Source organism: Pleurodeles waltl, chromosome 5 (genome assembly GCF_031143425.1).
Source record: "Pleurodeles waltl isolate 20211129_DDA chromosome 5, aPleWal1.hap1.20221129, whole genome shotgun sequence".
Classification (NCBI taxonomy): domain Eukaryota; kingdom Metazoa; phylum Chordata; class Amphibia; order Caudata; family Salamandridae; genus Pleurodeles; species Pleurodeles waltl.
The window spans coordinates 113,479,828-113,498,110 of record NC_090444.1 but is presented as its reverse complement, the minus strand read 5'-3'; the positions used below and the strand labels follow the sequence as shown (position 1 = coordinate 113,498,110).

The 18,283-nt window shown below is 45.7% G+C and overlaps 1 protein-coding gene across 2 annotated transcripts in view; it reads left to right on the top strand.

The window, feature by feature from the left end:
• LOC138295442 (angiopoietin-related protein 7-like) overlaps positions 1 to 16,937 on the top strand; it is a 186,832-nt gene extending 169,895 nt beyond the window's left edge. Inside the window, exons 5-7 of one of the 2 annotated variants that reach the window (XM_069233750.1) lie at positions 515 to 731; positions 4,997 to 5,192; positions 14,701 to 16,937. In XM_069233750.1, coding sequence (XP_069089851.1) covers positions 515 to 731; positions 4,997 to 5,192; positions 14,701 to 14,847 — 560 coding nt within the window. In that variant the 3' untranslated portion in view covers positions 14,848 to 16,937. Of the gene's footprint in view, positions 1 to 514; positions 732 to 4,993; positions 5,193 to 14,700 lie in introns of both variants that reach the window. The other variant, XM_069233749.1, reaches the window with a different exon arrangement.
• Positions 16,938 to 18,283: the final 1,346 nt, after the last annotated feature.

Sequence of the window (18,283 nt, the reverse complement as noted above, 5' to 3'; positions counted from 1 at the left end):
CCCTTTACAATAAATTATGTCAAGATAAGTCCTTTTTCGTATCTTCTCACCTAGAATAATTGCAATGGCAACTACTTATCACATTCCATGCTGGGCGGATGGTAATATGAAAGAAAATAGATACATGAAACTTAAGGGTGACTTTAGATACATCAATATTTTGAAAACATGTTTCATACATCAGACCAAAACTAGGAAAATACTCCAGAATCCTATTTTTATACATTCCTCATTTCAGTTCTCAAAGCTTTGATCCAAAAACAAACAATGAGTGCATTCTCCCATAGTCCTTGTCAATTACCAGGTTACATGAAAAAATACAGTATATTTCAGTTTCATAGCCCATGAAGATTTTATGGTAGGAACAGCAATAATTGTCTTATATTGTGCTATATACTATGTTATCATATAAATGTAATTATATTGTAAAAGATTAATATTAATTGAGTGTATCTCTCTATAAATAAACACATATGATTTCAAAAATGTTTACATACCCATCACTCTCTTCCAGGAGGTGGGTGGACCGTCATCCAGAGACGACAGGATGGGTCAGTCAACTTTAATCGAACCTGGAAAGAGTACAGAGAAGGCTTCGGGGATTTAAGTGGCGAGTTCTGGCTTGGAAACGAACACATTCATAAGATAACCAGCCAGGGGGATTATTCTTTGCGCATTGACCTGGAGGACTGGAGCAACAAGCATAAGCATGCATTCTACCAGAGATTCAGGTACAGAGGGCAGAGAAGAAACAAAGATGGCATGAGCATCAATCACGCATTCTACCAGACACTCAGGTATTTAGGGCTACCAGCCTCAAAGACACAAAGAGATCTGGACTAACAAGAACAAGAGATTCTACCAGAGATTCAGGTACAGAGGGCAGATGAGTACCCGCCTCTAAGAAACAAAGAGGGCTTGAGCATCAATCACACATTCTACCAGAAACTCAGGTACATAGGGCTACCAGCCTCAAAGAAACAAAGAACTCTGGAATAACAAGAATAAGAGATTCTACCACAGATTCCAGCACAAAGGGCAGCCTCAAAGAAACAAAGAGGGTTTGGGCCTCTATCACACATTCTACGAGAAATTCAGGTATACTGGGCATATCATTAATAGTCACTAAGAAACAAAAGGTACTGGATTAATATGGACAGGCATGCATTCTAACAGGTATTAAGATTCAGAGGGCAGATATGCACCAGCTTCTAAGAAACAAAGATGGTTTGAACATCAATCACACATTCTATCAGAATTTCATTTATTTAGGGCTACCACCCTCAAAGAAAGAAAGAGCTCTGGACTAATAAGAACAAACATGCATTCTACCAGAGATTCAGGCACAGGGGGCAGCCTAAAAAAAACAAAGAGAGTCTAGGTATCAATCACACATTCTACCAGAAATTCAGGTAAATCGGTCACATTATTTCCAGCCACTAAGAAACACAAAGGGGGTCATTCTAACTCTGGCGGGTGGCGGAGGCCGCCCGCCAGAGTTCCCCCTCCAGAACACCGCTCCGCGGTCCGAAGACCGCCGCGGTGATTCTGTGTTTCCCGCTGGGCTGGCGGGCGACCGCCAGGAGGCCGCCCGCCAGCCCAGCGGGAAACCCCTTCCCACGAGGAAGCCGGCTCCGAATGGAGCCGGCGGAGTGGGAAGGGTGCGACGGGTGCAGTTGCACCCGTCGCGAATTTCAGTGTCTGCTAAGTAGACACTGAAATTCTTTGTGGGGACCTCTTACGGGGGCCCCTGCAGTGCCCATGCCATTGGCATGGGCACTGCAGGGGCCCCCAGGGGCCCCACGACACCCCATACCGCCATCCTTTTCCTGGCGGCCGAACCGCCAGGAACAGGATGGCGGTATGGGGTGTCGGAATCCCCATGGCGGCGCAGCAAGCTGCGCCGCCATGGAGGATTCCTAAGGGCAGCGGAAAACCGGCGGGAGACCGCTGGTTTTCCCTTTCTGACCGCGGCCAAACCGCCCCGGTCAGAATGCCCTTGAGAGCACCGCCAGCCTGTTGGCGGTGCTCTCGCGGTCGTTGACCCTGGCGGTCAATGACCGCCAGGGTCAGAATGACCCCCAAAATGACTGGCTTAACATGCACAGGCATGCATTCTACCAGATATTCATGTTCAGAGGGCAGATAAGCACCAGCCTCTAAAAAACAAAGAGGGTTTGAGCATCAATCACATATTCTATAAGAATTTCAGATATACTGGGCAAATCATTGTCAGCCTCTAAAAAAGAAAGAGCACTGCAGCAACAAGAACAAGCACACATGACACCAGAGATTCACATTTAGAGGGCGCATTGTCACCTGCACCTAAGAAACAAAAAGCACTGGCGCAACAACAAGTATGCTTTCTGCCAGAGATTCATGTATGGAGGGCACATCATCACCAGACTCTAAGAAGGAAAGAGGAGGGGAGCAAAAAGCATGCCCTTTAGCAGAAATTTGGGTACAGATGGAAAGTCATCATGAGACCCTAAAAAAACAATTAGACTTAAGGTGCGCGCAAGCGCACACACACACACACACACAGATTCTGCAAGAGATTAAAGAGCAGCAGGCACATCATCACCATCCTCTAAGAAACAAACAGCACTGGAGCAATAAGAACAAATATGCATTCAACCAAAGATTCAGGTATGGGGAGAGCACATCATTACCAGAATGTAAGAAAGAAAAAGAAGGGTAGCAACAACCACAGACACATATTCTACCTTAGAATCAGATTCAGAGGTCAGGTCATCACTGACCTCTATGAAAGCAAGAGGCCATGTATAACATGCATAATGTAGGCACCAATGGTAGATCAGCACCAGTAAATATCCCCTGGTTCAGTAAGGTGCTATAGAAGGATGTGTTCCTCCAGCTGCAATCTCATCCAGGCACAAGAAGAAGTTAGAAATCCGCCCCAGTGAGAGATGCAAGGCTGCTCTGGTCAGGCTATGGACAATGCGTCAAAGTAGACTGATTCGGCAACATCAGTAGTGAAGATCACATTAGATCTGTACACATCCCTATATATTGCAGTCCAACACTTCAGTGAACTGTCCCCAAAACAGTGGCTAGAGCTTCTACCAAATTGAAAGGGCTATCTATTTCATACAAGAATAGAGTTTAAGAGTTAACTGGGAGTTGTTTAAATCATCTGCTTAATTTGCCACATGAAAACTCTCTCAAAGTCTGTTTATGTGGCTAATTGTATTTAATGTCTACATGAAACTCACAGAGCTCAGTTTACAGAAAAAAAGAACATCCTGTTTCATAAATATGTTGTTAATATGTGTGTACCTCCACAACTTTACATAATCTGACCATTCTAGGAGAAACATGTGTGACCGACACCAGCACATAAAAGTATGATAATCGGTTTTTAACTTATAAGATCAAAACCTTGATACCATCCTTTCTGCAAGACTTGATATCTATTGAACAATAAATCACTGCTACAGCTAGTTTATGATTCTTTAAGGTCTACCTCTAAATACATTTTTCTTATCAAAACCAAACACTCTACTCTAAATTAAACTAGGTTTTCCTCAGCACCAGAAAATAAAAGTTAGGACTATGATAAGACCGACATGATATGCTTAAAAAGGAATTGCTTGACTGCAACTTCTTAATTATTGTCTGTATTTTATTGGGATCCAGGCCCCACTACACGTGAGAAACCTCTGTTTTATCCCAGCAAACAACAGTATTATTATAAACATTTTTGTTTAATTTTAAATAACATCAATAAAGATGGTGTTCAGCCCAACTTACACACAACTGAACATTAGTCTTACTCCTTATTAATAAATAGTTTATCCAGTCCCTCCAATAGCCTGTCAATTGATTTTTCAAGACAAATTTATTTGAAAGTATTTGTACAGATTTTTGAGTTTAGAAGATCCACAGTAAATAAGTAGGTTCAACAAGTCTGTTCCACTTAACAGGACGGAGAGCAAACAACATTCTGCATCTGTTCCGGTCATCAGGGGTACCTTGCAACCACCGAGAGTGGTGGGGCACGCATATAGGTAGGGGTGGGTGCATGCACGTGCACTATAAGAAAATCAAAAATAACTTACCTTGCTTGAAGTTGGTGATGGAATCGTTCTCCTCGCTCCGGTTTCTTTCTTCGCTCCAGCCTCCATCTCAGGCCCCACCATCTACCGTAACCAATGCTGGTGCTGCTCTCATGCTGGTAACCAATATGAAAGCAGCACCAAGATTGGAGGTAGCGGCCTCTCCTGGTGCTCCTGAGGGCATTGGGGGCCCGGGCTTTCTCTAATCGAGCTGTCTTAAGACAGCTTGGTTAGAGAAGTTTAAAATGAGCATGTCTGGCTGGCCGTCACAAGACTGCTGTCCAAAGGGACATGCGCACTTTAAACAAGTGCACAGGCAGCCCACCCTCCTCCCTGCTGCTGGCACTTAAGTAGTCCCTCCCCGTCCTGACACTCAGTTCAGGACGGAGGATGAAAAATAAAATGGTGATAAATTAACTGGGGGCATTTTTCCCAGGGGGCGAGGCTCCTCCGCTCTAATGGAGGGTCCATTCCTGCTGGTCACTCCTCAGCTACTCTGTTACTGCACGTCACACGCCTCGCATTCCACATTCCAACTCCCACGTGCCCCATACCATGCGCCGATCCTGCATATTCTACCAAGCTACCACAAAGACTCATTTGGATTAGTTTCCCAAACAGCATTTGCGCGTACCACATCTATTACTCACAGCTTCACTTAATGCCTCTTAAGCAGTGTCAAAGTAGTGCTTTCTTTAAGCTGTCTTTCAGTTTCACTGTAGAGTAAATAACTCTAGTCCCCTCCTTCTTTTAGTCCATTTGAATACAAAATATCTAACAATGTATTCAACTATTCTTTCATTGTACCAGACTGTTCCTTCTCTCCTCCATTTTCAGATTTGTGAAAGATTTTCCAAAACTAGAAAGTGCAACTGATCTGCTAACCCATTGTGAATCCTTTCATCTTTATCTAGCAGCATTGAGAATGAAGCAAACCATTACCGCCTCAACGTTGAAGGGTTTAGCGGCACGGTGGAGGACTCCTTTGCATGGTACCACAACAAGCAAAGTTTCAGCACCCCAGATTCAGGCAACATCTGCGCTGAGATCTCCCATGGAGGCTGGTGGTATCATCAGTGCTTCTTTTCCAACCTGAATGGAATATACTATAAGGTAGGAATAGATACAAACAGCTCAAATACAGAGAGGAAGGGGTGAACCCATGGGGCAATCTAGAGGTGGGTAGGAAGGTGAAGTCAAAACGCACAAGTCCATAGACTACATGGGTGAAGGGAGCTATGAAGGAAAACAGTGAAGTAGGAAGAGATGGAATTTGTGGTATAAATTTTGAGGAAGAGATAAACAAAACCCTATTGAAGAAATCAAATCTTATTACCTTTTTCCTTGGAATCATGTTATACCTTTAAGCTTGGCAAGTTCAAGAATGTTGTTGTTTAAAGTTCCTTATCTTTGTTGTGTCTTAAGTATGCAGATTCCAGGCTAATCAGGTGTACAATGGCTGGTGGGGGAGCACCACTCTAGTTTCTCGAATAAAACACATCTTATTCTCTACTGTGGCTCCTGTGCTTACAAGATTGGTGACGAGGATGGTACACGTTTTATTCAAGACGCGACCCAAATGTGGTGGTCCCTCACCAGCAAGTGGACAGCTCACCAGCCAGAATCTCCACACTTACTTATCACCTCCACCTGCTGACCTCTTTGTAAAAGCAGTGACCATGCAGACGTAACGTCACATTAGTAATAATGGTCTTCAATCTTATCAATCCGGATGCCATCCTGCAGCAATCGTGACCGCGTGTCTTTTGTGCATCATGCATTGTGCACCCTGGATGCTGGAGGGGTACCTTCTGTCAGTTTTAGATGCCTCTGGGCACTTGAAATGATTCTCCCTAAAGTATGGTACCAATACTTACTGTCTTGTATTCTCTCAAGGGCTACTAGGAATTTGTCCTGAAATGGAATGCCTCCATTCTGTCAGACCATTGTCAGTATACACAGACATGCCCTCATCCAAGACTGCCAAATACCTCTGGGGCTCCCTACTGATTCTCCTTTAAACATGATTTTCATTCTGCACACAGAGCTAATGGAAGACCTTATTACCTGGGGAGGTCATTCTCAAACATTAATGCAAATGTGGCGGAAAACTGTATTTTAACATTTGAATAGTGGGAGCTCTATTGAATACATTGAAGTGGCTCAAGGATAATAATTGTTGACCTAGACCTTCTTCTCCACGATTCCCGTATATTTAAGAAAATAGAAAATTCTGCCCTCAGGCGGTAGAATATTCTAATAGTATTATAGCCCTTCTGGCTACAACGGCTGATGATGGCCCTCTCCCTTGTTATATTCTATAAACATGCCCTCTCCGGTGTTATACGCCCTCAACTGCAGCTCGGGAAGAGGACTTTTAACAACCACGATAGCCCTTGGCTTTGGGCTAAAATTCTTCACTGGATGATGTCGCCCACTCAAAGTGCTGTCTCTCACTATAGGATGCTTCATGTACATTTAAGTAACTTTACAATCTATAACAATTGTGAAATGCTGGACCATGTTATTTAACTTTTGTATAACGCTCCACTGCCACAATAAACCCTCTATAAAGTCTGAAATATAAAAATAATTTAAGTAAATAATTACAGAAGGAGATGTGCAGTAAAGGTAGAAAAAGTGGATGGTTATTTTTATATCAAGTATAAGAGGATGAAGATCATGTGAGCTGGGCTTAGGGCTGGAAGTGCACATTAGGACAGGTTAAAGATTTTGACTGAAATTTAAAGTAATGAGTGGCTGCTATAAGAAGTTAGTTCAGAACAAATAGAATACTTAGTGAAGTTATGTTTCAATTTTAAACACCACACATGTATCTGTAGGCAGAACTGCACTGTATTTAAAAACATTAGAAAAACACTCTCTAGGGGCGTGGCCAGCAGCCGATGCAGTAGGACGCGAATGGCCGAGCTCCCGCCCAGAGATCCCACATCCCTAACAATCCTGAATAGACGGACGCCCCAGTGGGATTGGGATCCCAGGGAACGCTTCTATAATCCACCTGGACCCCAGCTGTGGGCCCCGAAAATGGCGTGAGTGTCTAAAGGACGCCGTTCGAGTCCCTGCTCCTAGAGGCCTCGAACAACTGCGAGGGCCGAGACAATATGGCGGTGCCCAGCGCGCGGAGATAAGGGAATGCCTACAGTACAGTGGAAGTCCCGCAGGCCGGAAAGAAGCACCTGCGTGACCCTAGCAGCCCTGCCTAACTGCCAACCAGACTGTCCAGTGAGCGAGAAGTCAGAGGAGGACCGAGGAGACTGCTGGAGCTGCGCAATTGGCAGCACTCATGCAGAGCGGCAGCAGAGACGAGAGACAAAGGTGAGGAGGCAACAATGTGATCGAGCCCCCAGGTGCTCCCCCTGTGATCAGCCTGGGCCCCCGCTGCGGGCCCTGAGGGCGGCAGGAGTGCATAGAGGGCACAGAGTGGGTCCCTATACCTGAGGCCCCCGAGCAACTGCGAGGGACCGAAACAAAATGGCGGCGCCCAGAGCACGAGAATAGAAAGGCGCCTACAAAGCAGCAGAGAACCAGCGGACTGGAGGAGTGACCCTGGAAGAACCTCGTGATTCTGGCTGGCTGCCGATAGACCTGTCCGGTGGAAGGGGAGACTGAGGAGGACCAAGACAATTGCGGAGGCTACGCGATGGACAGATCTTCCACATAGCAGAGACGAAGGCGATGGACATAGGTGAGGAGGCTGGATTACGAGGCAAATAGCGCTGGAGGAGCTGCTGGGGAATGTAGGAAGCCAATTGCGGTGATCACATTGGAGGCAGCAGAGAACCAACAGCTGCCAGACACGCAGCAAGTCTAAAAGGGCACCCTGAAGGCAAACAGTAAGGTAATGCGACAGGAACACTAGAGTGCCTTTGAAGCCGTGGGGGAGTCTGGCTTTGCGTACCCCTGGCCCTAAAACACTGAGGGGCCCATGGTCTGGGGCCCGGAGGACCAGAGGTGGCTGCAGAAACATCACACGTACCCGGACAAGAACCCATCAATGAGAGGAACACCCAGCCTAGCATGACAGTGTGAGCTGACACACAAGATGCTCTAAAAGGGCAAGGAAGAGGAAGGGTGCACAATCCCGCTGAAGTAGCGTCCCGAGGGGCCCTTGGATGGAGGGACACAGAGCGCACGTAGACTAGAAGACCGCCATCTGACTGGAGTAGTGCCTGTGAGACCACTTGCCCCTAATTGCCGCCAGGGGAAAGATGACTTTAAAAAAAAGACACAGTGAGGGGGCAGCGGAGGGTAATGGAACGCTTTCAACGAAACTGAATACCGTGACGGAAGAACCCACGTGGGACCCCACGCTGACGGACATCTTGCAAGCCATCACAACCACAAGAAAATCACTTGACACCAAGATAGATGCACTGGGAGTAGACCTCAACATCCTCAAGTATGACCATCGGAGATTGGCCGAAAGAGTAACCGCGATGGAGAAAACACTGACAGAGCTTAACCCCAAGGTAGGCTCCTTGCAGACCAGGCTAACAACGATGGAGACGAAGGTGCGCACCCTAGAACGACGAGCAGAGGACAGTGAGAATAGGTCCCAGAGGAATAATATCCGCATCATAGGAATGCCCAAAATAATGGAGGGGAGGGATGTGTTATCTTACCTGGAGAGTTGGCTTCCAGAGGAGATAGCACCAGCGGGACTTTCCGCCTTCTGTGTGCTGGAGAGGGGGCATAGGGTCCAAGCAAAGCCACTGCAACTTAGAATGCCACCAAGGCCTATATTAGCTCATCTCTTACATTACCGTGATCGCAACCGCATCCTGGCAAGGGTGAGAGAGTAAAGTGAGATAATGGTGGACAATCAGAAAGTGATGATCTTCCTGGACTTTACTAAGGCCATACAGAAACAAAGAGCAACGTTCTTTGAAGCAAAGGCGAGATTCAGACATTTAAATGTGAAATATGCCATGATGTTTCCTGCCCGTCTTAGAATCTCCGCGGCTGAGGGGACGCATTTCTTTCACTCACCCAAGGAAGACCTCCAAGAGCAACCTAGACCTAGCCGTACATCTCTGACAGACAAAAGCGCACGGAAGAAGAAAGGTAAAAAGAGAGTGCGAAGCCCCAATGGGGGCACACCAACTAAAATGGAGGCACGAAAAGATCAGAAAAGGGTGATAGAAATAGTGGCTGAGATGAGCAGGAAGAGATGAGAAGGCACCAGCCCGATGGTGACAGAAACAAATAGCGAGGCCTCCATATCAAGCAGAGAGGGTTTGTCGGACTATTCGGAAGACGACATACCCAAAATCACCCACAACATGGCAGATGAATGCTTTTGAGACTAATGAACATGTATTAAGCATGATCTAGCATCTGACGGTGGGTGTGGGGCATTCTCTACTCACTATATATCCAAGAAGCGCACTGGTACGAGGGAACTAGTTGTGCAGCTATTGGACATGGAGAGACAGATCTTAAGGGGGACGACTGCTGGAATATTAGTGATGGCTACCTCCACTAACCTGGTCGGAGACCAGAGACCAGAGCTGAGGAGCAGATATAAGATGGGAAGGTTTGTAGGTGGGGGGAAGTCGGTGGGATGTCGACTGTTGATTGCATCCAACCCCTCAACATTGATTGGTGGGCATCTACTTCAGTATTAAATTAAGTGTTATAGTTTGGATAGGAGGGGGGACCCACTTGTCCTGAGGAAGGGTATAGTTTTGGGGATTGTTCACAGTTAGCCTGTTTGGGGAAAGGGGAGTCGGGAGTCACGTCACCACACAAATTATACTAAATGCAGGGGCTGAGAGCTCCCAGAAGGGCACTGGACCCAGGATAGCAGGACTGAGATAAAAAGGGATAAGATTACACATGGCAGACACTACAACATATAAGGTAATCACTTGGAATATTAAAGTGATGCATACCACGGCTAAGCGATATAAAGTCCACTCCTATCTGCAGCGTAGAGGAGTGCAAATAGCCTTCCTACATGAAAAACACCTAACAGCCCAGGAAAGGCTAGCGTTACAGCGCAGGTGGTGAGGTCAACTATATTACACCACGAACTCTGCATATGCGTGAGGGACGGTGATCTGGATTCTGACGGGGGTACCGTTTCAGTGTCTGAGTCAAGTGATAGACTCAGAAGGTTGATATGTGGTAGTAGAGGGTAGATTAGACGGCCGAGATGTGGTACTGGGTGGTATATTTTGCCTGAATGTGGATCAAACATAGTTCTTCGATGGCATATCCAAAGTCTTGCCCCCGTTTCTAATGGGCCCCATAATACTGGAAGGGGATTACAATTGTATAGCGGATCCTACCCTGGATAGATCGCACCCACTCCTTCCAAGCATGCAGACTGAGAGAGTAGTCCAAGCCTTCTCAAAGTGGCAACTGGAGTGGGGGATGATAGACTCTTGGAGAAGGCAACATCCCATGGATACTGATTATTCTTACCATTCAATCATATATGATTTGCACGTCCGATTAGATGCTATACTATGCTCCCCAGATATATATACTCAGGTACATGCAACAGAGTATCTGACTCGCACCCTATCAGATCACAACCCACTCTTACTCTGTCTTAATTGGGGAGAAGAGTGCCCCAGAATTCCGAAGTGGTGATTGCGCTCAGAAACTCTAGAGGACCCAGTATTCCGAACTGCAATAGGCATGGCTATTATATACTTAGAATCCGCTGTAGCGGACTCTACCGGCCATTAAAGGCCCGCTCCCGCGTTAAAGGCCAGAGCTGAAGGAGAGGCCCTTTAACAAGGGAGAGGGCCTTAAGTTGGCCAGTAGAGCCCACTAAGGTGGGTTCCAAGGCTATTAGAACATTCTGCCACTAGAGGGCAGAATGTTCTATTAAATAAAACACATTTCTCACAAAGCCGGAGGGGATTAGATTCCCCTCAGTCTCCATGAGGCTTTGTTCACAGCTGGTGCTGTGAACAAAGAACACTGGAATGTTGATGCTCCAGGCTTTTACCAGCGAGTAAAAGCCTGGAGCACTCCATTGTCTGCAATGGAGCCCCCAACATTCCAATGTTCTAATACTCAATATTTTTAAGAAAACACGGGTACAGCCAACTAGCCCTTGGCAGAATGGAATGCATTCAAAACAGTAATTAGAGGAAGATGCATCTCAGAAGTGGTAGGGGTCAGGAGAACTTTATTCCAAGAGGTCTTGACAGCAAAGACAGTGCTCCAGGAAAGTGAAAAAAAAATTCCCGGCCATCTGGAGCTCGACCAGGAGCTTCTTGCTGCAAAGGAAACCGTAGCAGCTAAGGTAAAAAAATTACGTTGTTTTGACCATTGAAACTATATGGTGCAGGCCCACGCTGAAAGAGATCGTACAGGCACGCTATTAGCTTGGCTGGCGAATCCCACCAAACGAGGATCAGTTATTGTGGAACTTGAAGCAGAAGATGGCTCGAGACAATATAGACAAAAAGAGATTCAAACAATATTTCGAAAATACTATGCACAGCTATATAGAGCATGTGCGCGACTCCCAATGACAGAACTGAGGGAGTTACTGGATACCCTACAATTACCACGATTGCCCCAGAGCAAGTAGGAGCTAAAATCACAATCCAGGAAGTTCGGGCGGCGATTAAAATCATGGCCAGAAATAAGGCACTGGGTACCGATGGGATCTCTATTGAGTTTTATGACACTTATAGAGAAGCCCTAGCTCCCATACTGACCAATATGCTTAACGTGGCCAAGACCATTGGTGTACTACCACAATCTACCAGAAATGCCCTAATTGTTCCTTTGTTAAAACCAGGCAAAGAACCCCATGATAAACAAGCTTATATGGCGCTCTCAATGTTAAATACAGAGTATAAAATCTTAAGCAGGATCCTGGCAACGCGTCTGTTGCCTCATGTGACCCTATTGATCCACACAGATCAATCAGAATTTATCCCAGGGAGAAGCCCAGCACATAACATACGGCGCCTCTGTGCAGCCCTGAGGGCAAAAACATCCGGTAGGCAGACAGTAGCAGTTCTAGCAGTAGACACAGAGAAGGCCTTTGACAGCCTGGAATGGCCCTTTTTATTTAGAGTGATGGAAGGTTTGGCGCTAGGGGAGGCATTCATTTCCTGGACCCGTTTACAGTATATAGACCCGACGGCTAGAGTCCGAACAGGACGTCAAATATCTCAAGATTACAGGGTGGAGAGGGGTACTAGATAGGGGTGCCACCTTTCTCCCCCATTATTTGCATTAGCCCTAGAACCCTTGGCATGCTGGGCCCGAGGAAGGACGATATATCGGGGATTGGAGGTGGATAACAAGGAACACTATATTGCATTATATGCAGATGATATGCTTCTTTTCCTCTGGAACGCCCAGAGAGACCTCCCATGAGCGCAAAATATGCTGAAGCAATATGGCTTCTTGTCAGGACTCCAGTCTATTCCCAGTACAAGCAAATGTCATAACCCCGGATGATCTAGGACCCTTGCCTGACAATCTCGTTCCTTACTTACCTAGGGGTCCACATATACTACCGCACAGATGATCTACTGGATGGCAATCTGGGTAGGGCCGTGAGAGGCCTGAAAACAAGTATCTCATTCTGGTCCACGCTACCAATTTCTGAAGCAGGGAGAGTGGCTCTTCTACAAATTGTGGCAATCCCCAGGTTGCTATTCTACTATACAACATCATCCCTCTGGGTTCCTAGGGCATACTTTTGAGAAATGGATAAGATGATAACAGGAATCATATGGGGTTCCAGTCGCCGCGGAGTAGCTCTGACCACACTGCAGAGACTGAAAACAGAGGGAGGTATGGCAGTCCCAGAGTTTGAGGCTTACTATCTGGCAGCCCAGCAGCAATGACTTACACAATGGGTAGCGGGAAGGAGAACACCGGGAGGATCACTTCCCATATTGGTCCCTGAACTAGTCGCTTTGTATAGATTGATTCTACAGCTCCCAGACACTGGTAGCGAAAACAAAACTGAATTCCAAGTTACACAATGGTACTGAGCAAGACACCTCTGGAAAATACCCATACAGATCCCATACTCTCCAGACATCCTGATAGGATTTCTGGAGGAACTTCCACATGGAGGATCTTGGAGAGGGTTGAGGTCCTGGAAGGAAGCAGGTGCGACCGAGATGAGAGCTCTCTATGATAACGGAGCGCCCCTTCCATTGGAGGAATTTAGGGCCCTGTACGAATAGCCAAGAAGTCACTTTCCACTACATAGAGCAATTATGGAAGCTATTAAACAACACTGGAAGGCCGGGATAGAAGAACCATACCAATCAATTAGTTGTCAAAATCTAGTGATGGTCTCAGGGACGGTCAAAGAAGTGACCTGCATATATGGGAGACTAAGAAGGGAAGTAATGAAGACACTAGAATTCCAAAGGATAAATGGGAAGCAGACCTTGGTAAGGTGATTGGGGACAAAGACTGGGAAAACATCCAATATAACACAACGATGGCCACAACAAATGCCCGGTTTAAGCTAATTAATTTCTATATACTACATAGAGCATACCTTACACAGAGAAAATTAATAAAATGTATCATATCAACACAGCTAAATGCGCATTTTGTAATGAAGTAAGCACCTCATTTTTTGACATGCTCTGGGGGTGCCCTGCGCTGGGGGGCTTTTGGAAGGGAATCACGGACATACTCTTGACTATTTTAGAAAAAGAGGTCCCATGTTTGGCGGACCGATGCTTGCTGAGCTGGTTCCCACACACATCTAAAAATAAGATCACTAGCCGATTCCAAGACTTAGCCTATGTGCTCGGAAAAAGAGAAACAACCAGAAATTGGAAGAGCAGTGGGGGTCCTCGCATGGCTACTTGGAAGACAGAATTCACCAAATGGGCGGGATACAAGTCAGATGTTAGACTCAGAGAGGCCAAGAGGGGACGTACTCCACTCGAGGGAGCACAGGCATGGGAGGCATTGGCAGATACCGTCAAAGATTAGGAGATCTGGGGAGCACAAACCTCATCTGGGTGGAGTGGGAGGTGGACCACAACATAAGAAATGTTGGTGCCCATCTACGAGGGTGGGTAACATCCCAAAAATGACAGCCGAAGAACGGCCAGGACCACACACCACCTGCAAATAATGCGGATAGTGGAAATCCCTGTGCCCTAACATCAAAAATTAAGTGGAACGAGATGCATGAATGGTGAGGTGGCTAGGACATTACCACAGAAGGGGTGGGGGGAAGGACGGGGTTTAACAGTTATGAAGTTTGAGAAACGATACACTGACCACACAGTGACACTAGGAGAGAATTCAGGAGAGGGCGACTACACTATATTGTAGATTAGACTTATAAGAGCTATCCGGATATAATAGGAGGTACTAAAGACCCTCTTGGAATTACTACCGACGACAGACTGTTGTTTCGGTTTTGATAATGTACTGTATGTAAGTATTGATGCAAAAAATGCAATAAAATTCTGTTATAAAAAAAAAAAGAAAAACATTCTCTAGATTCAAGGTTCCCATTATATATAGAATTATCTTGTGATCCTGACTTCTCTCTCTTTCTTTGTGTCTGTCTTCTTTTTTCCGTCTCATGTCATTATATCTCTCTTTATGTTTGTGATACATCTGTCTGCAGGGTGGCAGGTACGTGGGGAAAGGACGTAAAGCACTGGGACCTGATGGAATTGTGTGGTACACCTGGAAGGACACAGATTACTACTCCCTGAAGAAGGTCACCATGATGATACGTTCTAGAACATTTCGCCCTCACATTTCCCCCTGAAACAGACGCTTGGTCAAGAGTGCCTAGTTCTCATGAAAGCATTTTTTCATGCATGGGGCAACAAAGACATCTACACCAGAAGATGCAGCTGAAGTGAGAGGAGTTCTTGACCTCTGTAGGTTACAGAACTCTCTGAGTGCTGTGGATAACTGTGGATTTCCCTTCCTAATCAGAGTGACAGAGCATTAAGTCCCAAAAAGTATGGGGGTGAAGCTTGAAAAAAAAAAGGCAGTTTCCACCACCACCTACAACAGTTAAAAGATAGACTGTTGCCTGCAGGTGTCACATGAGGATACAGGATGGTGGAAAACAGCATCACACAAAAGTAACCCCTACGCCTCTAAGACATTTACATGGAACACATCGGACAAGGAAGATTGATTTGATTCTCTCCCTGAACAAGATATTAAAGTGTTTAAATCATCAATAAGGTTGAACTGGAGCAGAGGTTTCTTCGTTATTATATATATGTAGCAATCTGAACTTTCTTTCAAAAATCTTCCTAATAAGATAAAATCAATCAATCAATCAGAGAATTTGTAAAGCGCACTACTCACCCGTGAGGGTCTCAAGGCGCTGAGGGAGGGGGGGCTGCTACTGCTCGAACTGTCTTAAGATGTCTCCTGAAGGTGAGTAGGTCCTTAGTCTGACGCAGGTGGGTGGGAAGAGTGTTCCACGTCTTGGCGGCGAGGTGGGAGAACGATCTGCTGCAGACGGTTGTTCTGAAGATGCGTGGGACGGTGGCGAGGGTATCATGACACTTACATAAGTTACACAATTTAAATTGATGATGGTGTTGTAGAATGTTAGAGTGACTTTATCATAACCTGGCTGGATGAATTCTGTAATCGATCACACCATTTAGAGAATGAGTTTGTGACCCACTGCCCAATGATTTTGTTGAAAAACCAAAGTGCTGAGCATTTATGTGGTCTCATAAAAGATTTTACCCTATACATTGATTTATTTTGCACAAGACCTGCATCGTTACCCCGTGGCCACTGTTTAGCATATCTGACCACTTATCAAATATACATTATTTACTCTATACAACCTATGATGTACGTTTGAGCACTAGAGAAGGGTCTATCTTGTCACAGACCCTCAAATGCACAGAAAATGGAGTAAAGGATACATTTGTGAGATCCCACACTGTCACCATGTTTGGTGGTCACAGATAGTTGGGTCGTATTTGGATTCACATTATACTTGGAATTGACTTTGAATATGTGTGAAGTGTGACCGGGCATAGTCCTGCTGTAGCAAACAATCAGGTGAGTGTGCACCACATGTGCAATGAGTTTTGCTGCAGAGTCAACAAGTGTCTGCATGTTTGTAGCATAACATGCTTCATAAATAGAAGTTAAACACACCATGTGATACACATCAATATGGCTGATCCACAAAAATGCAATACAAACCGAGTTTTGGGGCTCAGGTTATGTGTTGAATTGACTGTAGTTGGGGCAGCTGATGGCTATATTTAATGTCGACTTGGCATTGTGTTTAATGGCCACGAATCATCTGCAGTTTGGACAAACCAAATGCAATGAATGCAGTGAACATCTTAGGTTTTGGCATGTAATATTTAATGGAGAGATGCAGTGTGGACATCATATTTCCAGTGGACTGCTTGTAATGAGGCGTGTTCGATTGAAAGCTGCAGGCAGTATTTTTGGTTGTGGGAAGATCCAGTTCTGCATCGAAGGTCCAATGTGTAAGCAACACTTGCCCATGGAAGTGTCTGCTGTGTAGGCATCTTCAATACAATGGTAGGTTCAGTGTTTGGGAACCAAGTGTGCAGCTGATGGGCTTCTGCATGTTGATGAAAGGCAGGTGTCACGTGGTCACTTACTGTCTGGTGGATTTTGTTAATTTTTGTATCATTGTGTTTGCCTTTTACTGTTTGCTGTGTAGTAAAAGTATCTGGAACAGCATAGCACTACCACAAGCACGAATGATCATCATGTGCACGGCTGACATCTAGAACCCCATTGTGCAACACTTGGAAGAATACACACGCTACTTTGCATTCATGATTTGGTTTCTCTCATTTGTATAAATTTTTTCAGTAAAATGCTACCACTGAGAAATGTCTTATATTGTCTATATTTTCAAGACGGTACTACTTACGTAGTTCTATATTATTTTCAAAAGTTTGCTTTAAAGTTAAAGTTCATAGTTCAATGATGGAAAAAATCAATGCAAATTTTAAAGTTGCTTTGCGCCCTCCCAGTACTCGCCCTTCCCCTGGCAGATGTGTCTGAGCTATCATGAAGAGAAAAGAGTGAAAAACAGTTCAAGAGTTGAGAAGGAATGCGTGTCCACCTCAAATCCAAAAGGAACATAGATGGAAAAGTCAGAATGCACAGAGATGGTAAAGCCAATAGGCTCTTGAGGGCTATCTCAGCGGTGGTAGCGAGGGAGGGGCTATGACACATATGTGCTGACAGCCAGAGTGAAGACCAAATGACTGATGTTGATGGGAGAATGGTTGAGGTGAATCCCATGTCACAGTTTTAGCCCCCAATATTCCCATATCTTGGGCAGAGTGGATGAGTGAAGAAAAAAGGCATTATGTGGTGGTGTCCAGATTGATGGAAATATTCTAACAATGCTTGTAAGGATAAGCGTAAAGGAGCCTCCTCATCTGCATTCATGCCGATGTAAGTGGTCACTTCATTGCCAGCTTTCTGCCGTTTCGTGGCCAGCAATGGACAGATTATGGTCAGTTATGGAGCACTTAAAAAAGATGGCATTGATGTTCTACACCGCCCACCGGGCATCAAACACTCTCATTTTCAAAAGTTCACCATTAGAACTAGAATCTTACGTCTAGATTTACAAAGGGTTTGTGGTGGAGGAAAGTGACGCAGAGTGAAGCAAAGATACGCAAAGCAGTTTATGCTAGGCACTATGCAGCACAAAAAGGTGGCAACATGCTCTTTTTTCAGCACAAATACAGTTTTGCGTTGCTTTGCGTCAAGGGGGTGTTACTGGGATGCAGCAATGCAAATACCAGTGGGGGCTCCTCCATTTGGGCAGAGGAGCATCACCCCCCCCGCCAGCAGCGCCAGCTGCTTAACCTTTTAAAGAAAACGATAATAAACTGCGTTTAGTATTGTTTTCTTTAAAAGGGGCGGTGCCACGGGGTGACGTTCCCTGAGGGGGAGTGCCCAGCACTCCCCCTCAGAGCGCGTGTGTGTTTGGCCAGCCGTCTTGGGCCAGCCAAACACACATGCGCAGTAGGCTCTCTCCAGCCCAGCAACTGTGTTGACGAGCTGGAGAGAGCCTGCACAGGCTCGCAGTCTGCCTGGGAGAGCCCAGCCAGGCACTCTCAGCCAATCCTGACGCTGCTTTGGGCAGCGTCAGGATTGGCCGCACAGTAGGCTGGGAGACTGTGCCTGTGCAGCCAGAAGGGAAGAGGAGCGGCACG